The sequence below is a fragment of the Anolis sagrei genome, chromosome 2 (genome assembly GCF_037176765.1).
Source record: "Anolis sagrei isolate rAnoSag1 chromosome 2, rAnoSag1.mat, whole genome shotgun sequence".
Lineage (NCBI taxonomy): Eukaryota > Metazoa > Chordata > Lepidosauria > Squamata > Dactyloidae > Anolis > Anolis sagrei.
The window spans coordinates 268,648,994-268,661,449 of record NC_090022.1 but is presented as its reverse complement, the minus strand read 5'-3'; the positions used below and the strand labels follow the sequence as shown (position 1 = coordinate 268,661,449).

The following is a 12,456-nucleotide window of genomic DNA, read 5'->3' as shown; positions in this document are numbered from 1 at the left end:
TGGTAATACAATATGGACAGCTCCTCTAAGTACAGTTTGTGGTTGTATGTTAAGGATGTTTACATAATATTAAATAGAGAATGTAATATGTTCTCCTTTTCAAGTATCTTCAAATAGACAAAATTAATAGCCAACCTTCCAGAATGAAGTCTCTTCACCATAAAATCACTGCAGATATCTCTGTACCTCAGATTCCCAAACTCATGTTTGGAGCTTTAGTGACATTATTTTAGGCATCTTCAAGGCGTTGCACAGAAACCAATCACAGAAAATTGTTGGTCTATAAACATATCAGTTGTCCTCAAGGAGGAAGAGATGTGTATAAAAATTCTTGACCAAAGGTTTTTGCAGACTGATATTAAGACTTCACAGTGAGTTTCAAAGCAGGGTTTGAAGGAAGGAAGGAAGGAAGAAAGGAAGGAAGGAAGGAAGGAGGTGCCATTTGTGTCCTCTAGGGAGCAATTTTGGCATAAAAAACCTGGAGATTAGAAAGTATTTATACACTCAGAGTACTACAGCTGGAGGAACAAGACTCAAACATAGGACCAGACTATAGCACAGGTTAATCACCAGCTGCAATAGATCACTGCCAACCAGAAGGTGACAGGTTTGAAGCCCGAGTCGGATTGAGTGCCCAACTGTTAAGCCTAGATTACTGTCCACCTAAGCAGTTCAAAAGCAGCTGAGCTATGAGTAGAGAAATTAGGGCCTGCTTAAAGCAGGGAGATATGTTATGACACCATAAAAATGCCAGCAGTCAAAGAGCAAGAAAAAAATATGATCAAAATGACTCAGCATCATAGTGGATGAAGCAACAACTCCCCCCATGGCCGAAATCAAGCATAACCTCCAGTCACCAAAGTGGAAATGCCAAAAATACCTCTATCTGTGTCTAGAAAAACGGCATTGAATATTTGCCATGTATGTATGCATTGTGATCCACCTTGAGTCCCCATTGGGGTAAGAAGGGCAGAATATAAATACTGTAAATAAATAAATAAATATTTCAAAATATGCTATTGGATGGTTAAAGCAAAGGGGCAAGGTCTGTGGAGTGCTCCACTAGTGATGAATATGGATGGAGAACTAGTATAGGAGATAGAAAGTGAAGGCTACAAAAAAGAGTTTCACATGATCTGAAAGTTGAAAGTATTTGGGAGAATATAAATACTGTAAATAAATAAATAAATAAATATTTCAAAATATGCTATTGGATGGTTAAAGCAAAGGGGCAAGGTCTGTGGAGTGCTCCACTAGTGATGAATATGGATGGAGAACTAGTATAGGAGATAGAAAGTGAAGGCTACAAAAAGGAGTTTCACATGATCTGAAAGTTGAAAGTATTTGGAAGCCGATTTCTTATCAGAGGTGAAAGGCTTGAAATGCACCCAACATGTGTAGAGGAAGTTTTGTAGTCAAGTATAAGATGATCAGGACATATTCAGTAGAAGAGGCAACCACACTGTGATAAATCAGATGTTTTACATACAGATGTTGCCCTGTTCAGTCATCACATCTTACATTTAAAAGATCAGGTGGCAGCTGATAGGAAAAATGTGTTGTTCTTCATGGCCAAACAATTTGGCTTGGTTTATAATAGTGTTCTATGCTCCTAATGCCTTTATTGTGTGCCATACCTGTGTGATGTAAATGCAAAAATTAAATTCCAAATAGTTGTTTGATAGTTGACATTCAAGTCTCAGCAGAAAACTTCCAAGTTGTTTTAAAAAAGAAAAATGCCTTTCTCACGTAGGAACCTATATTGTATCTGTTATCTTCATTAGCAGCAGATGCTAGCCACCTGCTGTGAGGCCTAAAAGGAAATTGACTGTTTTCCACATGATTTTCTCAGCATCACAGAGTGCTAACATCTATATATAACTTGTTCTGCACAATCATCATACAAGGGTAAATCTCAGTTGGCAAATATTCCCTGAGCTGTGAGAAATGCTTTTACTTTCTCAGCTTAAAATGTGCTAAAATGTTAACTGTCTTTTGATTTAACTGCTTCTCTTAGTACGCTTCTTAGATGAAAAATATATCTAGCATGGTTTCCATCATTTTGCTCTTTGCCATCCTTCTGTTCATAATAACATGAAAAAGATGCTTTTTGCATCATTTCACATACTAGTACATAATGGAGTTTTTGCCAGTTGTTTTTCTTTCAGTTTAGAAATGTGGTTCTTCTTGAATGCTACAAAAATCAATCCAAGGGAATAAAAAAAGATGAAAGAAGAAAGATGAGAGCAGACCGTTAATTGAATCACAGAAAGTTCATTTCTCAAAACAGAGTCTGCAATTCAGTTAACAGTCTACTTTAGCCTTAACACAGTCTACTTTAGCCTTTTTGTTCTGAGAGCATAATACCTAAGCAAGCAGCTTATACATATAAAAAAATTCTGTATTAGTTTTTTAGACCCCAATTCAAATACCTCTGGTGACATTTTCCAGAATTAGTCAAAATGTTCACTGACTATTGTATGCAACAGTTTCTTGATATTTTTATTCTACCACATTCTAGACTTGTTTTACATAAATTATTACTTCCACAAGCACAATATAACTCTCTCTTCCTCTCTTTTCTGCTTTCCTGAGACATCTAATGATGTGACCCATTACTAAATCTATGAGGGTGGTTTTATTTCGGCATCAAGAGAATATTTTGTGAAGAAGGCCCAGAAAAAGTGATTGATAAGAGAAGCTTTTATCTTGTGAAATATCGCAACTGTTCTTGAGAGAAGCTATTAACAAGCCATGTCATGAAAACCTGTGTATTTGTATGTTATTGAAAATCTTTGTTGCTGTCAGGTGGTATTATTATTATTATTATTATTATTATTATTATTATTATTAAACAGGATAAAAATTGAAAGGACAAAAAGAATGGCTTGAAAGCTGGATGGCATGCAGTTACTTGCATTGTAGTATTAGACATGCAAGAACTAGAGTTCCTGGGCATCATTATTAAGAATGCCTCAAACTTCAAAATTGAACCTTTTTCTCTTGCTCTAAATCTATATTTCTAGTCCGCCCAAAATATATTAGGCTGCTTATCCAACTGATGCTCTTTTTTGTTTAAAGCAAGTCAATGGGATTATCAATGTAGTGTAAAAACACTACATTTTTCAGTCTAGCAATGGATTCAGAGGGAGGGCAGAAATTTATTTGGAGAAGAGTGGAGGCAATGTATGATCCTTCTAATGGGGGCGCAGGGATTGTTGTCATGTATTCCATCTTTTATTAAAACTGGATTTTAGTACAGAATCATTTAAATTCAAATAACTGGGAGAGTGTAGGATGCCTTTATTGCATACATAACATATAAGCTGGGATCTTATTGTTATAGTTTTGGTGCAACTGTGAATTAATAAGAGGCTTGCCATTTAAGCTATTTTTTTTTTAATGTTTAGAGCATAAGGTATGCATTGGAATTGTCGTTGTTTTACTTTCAGCTATAGAAGTCAAAGGGTTTATGTTTCATGTCAAAAGGTTTATGTTTCAAGTGGGAAAATTGGGTCTGAAATGTACCTAATGTAGTCTGAGTTGTATTTCTGTTGGTTTTCACAGCAAGAACAGTTACCGTAATAAAACTGTGATTCAAGAATGAAGAATGATTACATTATAAAGTCTAATCTAGACTAAAATATTATGCAAGATTACTTAATGTAAATCACACAGACATATAAATGAATGATTATATCTGTAACTAGTCATAGTTAATATCAGCAAATGTTTGCATAATTATCCTTTAGTGATTACAAAATTATTCAAAGTTCTTGGTGCAATAATTGGCATATTTGCCTTATGTTTGCCATAAGAGTGGAAATAAATAAAAAGCATCACATTAAAACTCTCTAATTATAATTCCCCTGGAAAATGTACTACATAAAAAAGATATGCAGTATATGAAGGGAGCAAAAGTGTCACCTCAGTCACAAGCCTTTACAAATTCATTATATGAATAAAATACAGTTACACATATTGTAATGTATGTCATGTTAAATTATTTGTTGCTTTTATTAATCTCTTTGAGGTCTCTCATTATTAACAATTCTGCTCAGGTCCTTGACACTCAGGGTTTACCTCTTTATTGAGTTTATCCCTCTCAAATACAGCCTTGCTCTCTTCCTTAAGACTTAGCACTTAACACACCCTACTAGTCAATGAGTGTGTTCTCAGCTGATCGAACGGATTAGTTGGTTAGTTTGGCTGCCTTGTATGGTTCATGGCTTACCTATAAGTGTTATATTGTTCTGGGCTTACTTACAACTAGATGATTCTAAGTAGCCCTCTTACCATTACCCAGTCCTTCAGCTATCACTCTCACTGTCGGCTGGTATAGCAGACCCAGAGCAGCCAGCATCCACCTTAAATGAGCTGATAGGGTTTTGATTACATGCAAATACTTGACACAAACATAACTAAAATAGAGGAGGAGTTTATCTGTGTTTCTTCTGGTAAGGACCAAAAGCAGACAACAAGATAGCAGAGTTGGGTGGCAAATGCTCTGGTTTTTAGGTGTCTTCTTCAGTTGGACAAAGCTATCCCAGACCTCATGAACTGTTCTTATATGCTCTCTCCTTGGCGGCTGCTAAGTCACTTGGCTGGAATGGGCCTGTGGCTGCAGGTCTTGTGAGTAGGCCCAGAGCCAAGCAAGGCAGCAGAGTCGTGGGTGGCAAATGCTCTGGCTTCTGGGTCTCTCTTTCAGCAGGGCCCACTGGAAATGAAGTGAGGAAGCTTAAGAACCTATAAAACACATTGGTGATTGGAAGGTGATTTGTTTGTCTTTCCTTTTCTATTTTTTTCCAACCATACACAACAAAAACACAGAAACTGTTTCCAAAGATCTGTGTCACAATTTCTCATACAATCACATCCTTTTGCACAGTGGTAGGCAACGTGTGACCCATTGGTGGAATATCTCTATTTGCATCTCCATAGGCCCCTGAAATAATTTTGAAATGGAAAATAGTCTTGTAAAACCATGGAAGTGATCAAGCAATCACTTTGTGTTTCTACAAAAATATGTTTGGCACCTATACTATAAGGGTATGAAGGACCAAAATAGCATGTAAATGGCCTTTTTTCTCAAAGTTCTGAGGTTATAATTGGGCATTTGGTGCATTTTTGACACTGTAGAGGCTTGGTGCAATGTAATCATAATCCACTGGCCATCAAACCAAGTGAAAATGCCCAACTCCATATTACTTCTCAAAAAAGTACACTTCACACCATTTATGTCCATCACTCTGTATGTAATCTTATCTCCTGCAGTATTTATGCGTTTAAAGCATTTTTCCCTGTCTTAATCAAAAGCAGCTTCCATGCAATCAATAATAAATAAAGCACGGCCTACAATTTCAAAAGGTGTGATACGTGAGAAAATTGTTGGGGAAGAAAGAAGAAAACAAACCAGATTTTAAAGTTATAAAGTTTTTATACTGACTAATCTGAGTCTAAATATTGGAGGATTCCTAGCCAAATGAATGCAGTCTTTCAGCAGAATCAAAAGAGCGGTCTCTGCTTCACCATCCTTCACTCTTCTAGAGCCAGATGAAAAAACAGGAAGCATCAAATAGATATGCTAGGCTAGGATACATATTGTCATACACCTCCCCTTTTCTTTTTCTCTTCTGTGCAAAAGGAGATTACAAAGGTTATAAAACACAATTGTCTCCTACCCACTGCTTTTTAATACATTTGTGACTGATATGCTTATTCTTCTTGGCCTGCAGGTTTTCAGGGCACAGATTCCTTTACAAGAAGGCATTTCCCTCACGCTGCTCACAGGTTGGATTATATGGACTTTGAGGATGATAGCCGGGGCTGGCGCTTTGATATGGACATGGTGATAATCTACATTTATTCCATCAATTGGGTCATCGGATTCGTGGTCTTTTGTTTTCTCTGCTACTTTTTCTTTCCTTTTTAAGAACTTGTATCCTCAAAGGTTTGATTCAGCCGAGAGACATACCCTGACTCAATGTATTCAGATGGTATGGAGAACAACAGTTTATAATACAAAACCTGAGAAGGCTATAGCAACAAAAATGTAAAGCTTTCTTATAATTTGATTGTTTTGTTGTGCTTTAAAATGAAGGAACATTTGTATATAGAAAAGAACTGTCAGATCATTTATTGTAATGCTTGGTAAAATAGCACATGGACTGGCATCCTCTTGTGTAATAATGATTTCATAAGTCTGCCTTAGACCATCGCATTTCACTTTTATTTTTATGGTGTACGCAATGTCCAAGGATCCCCACAAAACCAACCTTTTCAGCAGCACAGTTTCCTCCCTCAAAAAAGGCAGGCATTTCCATCCTGATAGAGCAGAGGAGGGTGAGTGAAGAAACATACAGCTTTCTTCCTGTAGCAGGAGACGTTGCAACAGGCTAGGGCTAGGAAGATTGCTAGTTACATCTCAACTCATCTTTCCACTCTACCACATAACTCTGTCTACGCTAGGAGAGCTGTGCTGCTAAAAATGTAGATTTTTAAGGCTATCCTAAAGATACATAGCCACAGAGATGAGGCTACATCTCACAAGGCACAATCTCTGCCAGGGATTTTTGACCCTGTCTTCCATTTTGGTGCTATACTGGCACTTTATAAGCAGATTGGAGCAGATTACTTGAACAGTGGCTTCAGTATCCATTGATGGCTGCTATATATGAAACACACATCATGAACACTGTGTTTTTTATAGAACCTGTTTACGCATTAAACCATTGGGCTAGAGAGTGATGTTTTGAATTCATATGTGAATACTATTTGGCAGATTTTTATCACATTAAATTCTTATGTTAAATTCTTATGTAAAACAATGTCAGTAATTCTGTGGGAGTATGATATGTTATTCTGCCTGCTAAGTAAATATTTGGGATAGAGTGGAGAAAATGTATTTGTCAAAGCAGTTAGTATGTTGTCTGGAATTGCCAGTCTTGCAGAGACAATCTATTCCTCTTTTTCTCTTTGGTTGTATGTATGGAAGGAGCCATTCGTCTGCCCAAGCACAGTGAATGTGTGAGTTAAGGAAAAACACTATAGAATGTTTACTGGGACATGTTTCCACAATACATGTTTTTAAAAGCCCTCTCCCCCCCCCCCCCCCTCACATCCTCTAAATTCATGTTGGGTCACTGGGAGGTATAGGTAAGTGCGCCAAATTTCACAGAAAGTTCTCTACAGCGGGCAGCACTCATGATAACATTATACCTTATTTCTCATTGAAAGTTTTGACTAGTAAGATTTTTTACCAGTTGATGACACACAGCTGAACAAGTGAATCAATGCCACTAAAATCAAAGCATTAAGCGGAAAGTTTAAATAGATCAATTGAAAATGCAAGATACTGAGGTTATATTAACATAGGAATGAGTCCTTTGTCCATTTCTTAATACCCTGGTCCTTTGCACACTGCACAGAAATAACAAATTGATATCAGTGTAAATGCCATAGCTGCATGCTATGGAATCTTTCAGTTTATAGTTTGGTAAAACACTTACTAAACTGTCTGAATTATAAATACTTCAAAAAGGTACAAATCCCAGAGTACCATAGGTCTAAACCATGACAGTTAAAGCATTATTAAAGTGATATAATTTTGGAAAGAGACCTATGTCACAGCAGTATTATTTGCCCATTTTGCAAAGTACATTTATCATACTTGTTTACTTATGCATGCAGCATTAATTCGTTCTATAACCACACCATCAGCATCAGTCAGAAATTTCACTGCACAATACCTTAAAACAGTGGTTCCCAACCTGTGGGTCACAGTCCACTTGTGGGCTGCAAGACCTAAAATAAGGTCAGCGACTCTAGATCACTAAATATGGCTTTCTGTGGGAGAGCAGATGGTGACTACTGGGTGGCTTATGTTCTGTATCAGAAACTAGAACTGATGTGGTCTCTCCAATGCAGTTTTCTGAATCAGCACCCAAATAACCAAACCAAATCTAAAGTTGACCAAAAACTAATTCTTAACCCTTTTGGTACTAACGTTGGGAAGTGGTCCCTGGTCAAAGTAGTCCCTGTTCAAAAAAAGGTTGAGAACCACTGCCTTAAATGGAATGGTCTAAATCCCATTGGAAGAAAGCTCCCTGAATCAGTTTAACTTCCATAACTTTGATTTACCAAGTCCCACTGATTCATTGGGGGAATTATAATTGAAACTAACAACTGGATTTAATGCTTTGATTTTCAGTGGCATTGATTGTCCTGTTCAGCTGTGTGTTATCAACTGGTAAAAAATCAATCTATGTATGGACTATGCTTCAATGTAAAAGACTGAAAGTGTTGTAGGGATACTTTTATTAGTTTCTTACTACATAACAAATCAATTGAATAGCTACCTGAAAGTACTATAAGACAGATAGGTTGCCAGGATCCTGATGCAAAAGATCTTATAATGGGAATATTTAAAATTAATGGTAGAGGCTTTGTTTCTGACTATTTTTTATTTATTTTTTTGTCGTGTCAGGAGCGACCGCTCCTGTTGTGAGATAATTGGCTGTCTGCAAGGACATTGCCCAGGGGATGCCCGGATGATTTTTTGATGTTTTATCATCCTTGTGGGAGGCTTCTCTCATGTCCCCGCATGAGGAGCTGGAGCTGATAGAGGGAGCTCATCCGCCTCTCCCCGGATTCGAACCTGCGACCTGTTGGTCTTCAGTCCTGCCGGCACAGTGCTTTAACCCACTGCACCACCGGGGGCTCCTGTTTCCGACTATGAAGGACTGAATGAGAAGATTTTAGCAAACAATAATAATAGTAATAACAACAACACTATGTTTATTCTCAAGTTCCTAAAAACATGGTGCTATAAATTATAAAACAGAGTTAACAACAACTAAATGCTGCCCACTGATTGCAATCTATATAAACAAATGAGGAAAAGCAAGATCAAAGTAAGGAACAAAAGAGGAGGAAATAATCAAGGCATGTTCACGTAAATCCAAACTGAATGCAGTAGGTATTATTCCCTAGTAGTTTTCCTTAAGATCACAGCCTAGACCAGAGGTGTCAGATGTTTGGGCCTCCAACTCCCTGAAGCCCTAACTAGCTTGTCCAGTGGCCAGGAATTTTGGGAGCTAAGGTTCAAAATACCTGGAGGGCCACAAGTTTGACACCACTGGCCTTGATCAGTGGTTCCCAACCTTTGGTCCTCCAAGTGTTTTGAACTTCAACTCCTAGAAATCCCAACCAATTTACCAGCTCTGAAGTCCAAAACACCTGGAGGACCAAAGGTTGGGAACCTCTGGCCTAGACATATATATGTGTTAATCAGTGGTATGTGAAAATAATTGGCAGCTGGGGTGCAGCAGGATTAGACCTTAGAGTTATTCTTTAAATTGTACTTGGGTCAGCATGAACATGCCAGAGCTTACCAAAGCGGACATAATTAACATCAATATTCATTCTTCTTTTTTTTAAATGTATAGCTGATGTTGACTGGATAAACATGTACATTGTTACAGATGGTTGCTCTCACTTTTAAAGGATATTTCCTGTTCCTACAATAAAATAATGTCCTTTTCGACCAGTGTCAGGGAAGCAGAATGAAACTCCATTCATTCCTAGAATTATGATGTTGCTTGGATTTAAATGGGTTTTAAATGCAAAAAATGATCTTCTCAGAGGATTTCCTTTTTATTGGTGTTGGAAAACAGTACTTGTTTTTTCTTTAAGGCTTTAAGACCGGAAAGCATTGAATGTTCTGAGAGGAAGGAAATAAATGTAAATTATGTACTTTACCACTGAAATAATGCCCTTGACAATTTAAAGGGGAAGGAACTTACATCTAGTTCCTAAAATTTCCTGACAGCGCTACTGGATCAGGCTCTTCTTAAGAGGTTGCAGTGGTTAATCCTTTGAATTTCTAAAGCAATACTTCACAAAGAAAAAATGAAGAAAACGATTGTGGGATAGAAACTGTAATCTTTCATCTGACTAAGCAATTGCTACCAGCGGAATAGAGAGCTCAAGGATGATGCATATAGGAAGGAAGCAGTCAAGGGAGAAAGGTAAATAGGAGTAACAAAAGGCAATATTGTTGACACCCAATAAATCGCATTCCTCACGATAGTTGTATACAAAGAATGCAGTGATACGTTCAGTGTCATAGCTGCAGGCTTTGCCAGTTTGAAAGTTCTGCAACCCAAATTTTGTGCAGCAGGAAAAGAAACTCAGGTCAACTGAAGCTTCAGTCACAACAAAAGTTTTGAAACAAAAATGTGCAAAATCAGCAGTATTGCACTATAGTCATATAGTTTTATTGTGCTGCATTAAAATGTATCTTACACAAACATAGATGTGCAAGATACATTTTAACCCCAAAAGCCACAGTTTTCAGAGAAGTTTGAGCAATTCTCCGCATATCTCAAAGACAGTTGTGGTCTTCTGAAGAACTTCTGTAGAAAAGTGGCACAGTTTCCTGTCATTGTGGTGGGAAAAATACACACATGTCTTGAGCTACAGGATGTAAACCATTTCAAGATTTTTTGAAATGTAAACCGTTTCAAGATTTTTTTGAGACTTGGAGAAATTGAGATTTAGCATTCTTCCTATTCCATCTCTCCCTCATCAAAGATCTTCCTACAGAGCAGTTTCTCTTTCCACATTAGATCTGAATATCATTTGAGAGTGGTCTAGATCATGGTTTTCCAACTTTTTGTTCTCTAGGTGTTTAGAACTTCAACCCCAGAAACCCTGGCCAGCTTGTCCAATGATCAGGAATTTTAGGAGCAGAAGTCCTAAACACCTAGAGGACCAAAGATTGGACCCCACTGGTCTACACTCTGATAATGACCACCTATTTGTGTGTGTCCACCAAGAAGAAGTTATTGATAACCAATTTATAGATATTAACAAGTTTAGCTTCTGCTTCTTCAAGAATAGTATAATTGCTGCCATTTTTACCCACCACTTCATCCAATATAATATCACTACCCTCAACTTCTATTGGGTTACAAACTAGCCAAGAGGATAAATTTTCCTCAGACGGGTTTGAGAACCAACTGAGGTGTGAGGTGAAGATAGGTGAGTACTACCAAACTTATCACAAGAACCCACAATTTTCATGGGTTCTCTCCAGTGGAAGGAGATCAAGTCGATAAAGAATTCTTACGGGTCAGGCATATGGGGCCATACCATGCTCTGAGACAGTAGCAGCTTGTCTCTCTCTGTCATGATGACGGAACCATGGAGTCTGTTTTGTCCATGTGGAATCCTATTTCGTACATTCCAAATTACCCTTGGAAGTTTCATGATGATCAGATATATGCCACTTGCTAGGCTAAGCCTTTGCAACTGTAACTAATAAAGTTGTAATCTGTTTTTCTATCAAGATGTTGTGGGTTCTTTAATCCCCTCCCCTTCACCACTAGATTTTTTTTCAAGATTTTTTTGAGACTTGGAGAAATTGAGATTTAGCATTCTTCCTATTCCATCTCTCCCTCATCAAAGATCTTCCTACAGAGCAGTTGTAAAGGGAGATGAATAGAAATCAGCTTGAGAAAATGGGTCTATCACACCTTGTATACTAGAGCATCCACTCAGAAGACAGCACAGCTACAAAACCATTGTTAAGTGCTCATCAGACACCACTACCCCCCTTTCCTTACAGTTTACAGTACAACTGTCTTATAGGGTGAGCCCATTTTCTGTGGCCAACTACACTCAAGCCAATTGTTCTCATTGGTTTGAGATTAGATGGCAGATGGGTATTGATGTGCCTCCTTATGTCTGGGGGTTTTTATTTGTTTGTTTATTTCTTTGTTATGTACTCTTGGGTTGAATATTACTTATTCTGTCCCTTTCTCCTATGGTCTTCTTGGTGAGATTTAGTCAGAGAGGAGATGCTGGTATTTTTCTCTGAGGCTCCCAGACTCATAGTCTAACACTATGCTGCACTGATGCACCCGTATGAACAAATGAATATAAAGGGGGTATTCTCATTAAAATTAGGCAAAAATAGTAAGATATGTTTTAGCAAAAATGAAAAAAGGTTTTATTGAATGTGGTGTAGTAATTTGAATATTGGATTACAACTCTGGTGACCCAGGTTCAATTCCATGGAAGCCCACTGGGTGAACCGGGAAAACTCACACATTCTCGGTCCCAGAAAATGCCATAATAGTCTCAGCATAAGTCAGAAGGCACACAACAAGAAAGCCAAAATGAAAGTGAGATTCTTACCAGACTAGCTCTATTGGGATCATCATGTAGATGGAAATTAACTGCACTCTTGGCAGCTAATTACTGTCTTTTATAGCCGAATCATAAGTGCTACAGAGAAGTCCCAAGAGATCTTCAGATTGAACATTTTAGCACCGATTAGCAACCATTCCCCCAGCCACAACTGTCCATTTTACAGATGTTTGCCCCTGCTTCACTCTTTATCTCAGTATTTTCCTGTGTATTACATCAGATGTGCTGCTTTTATGAAACATT

At 37.7% G+C, this 12,456-nt stretch overlaps 1 protein-coding gene across 2 annotated transcripts in view; it reads left to right on the top strand.

The window, feature by feature from the left end:
• Window positions 1-11,350, top strand: part of RNF180 (ring finger protein 180) — a 63,881-nt gene extending 52,531 nt beyond the window's left edge. For both annotated transcript variants that reach the window (XM_067464584.1, XM_067464585.1), the window contains one exon: window positions 5,736-11,350. In XM_067464584.1, the coding sequence (XP_067320685.1) occupies window positions 5,736-5,932 (197 nt within the window). In that variant the 3' untranslated portion in view covers window positions 5,933-11,350. The remainder of the gene's footprint in view (window positions 1-5,735) is intronic.
• Window positions 11,351-12,456: the final 1,106 nt, after the last annotated feature.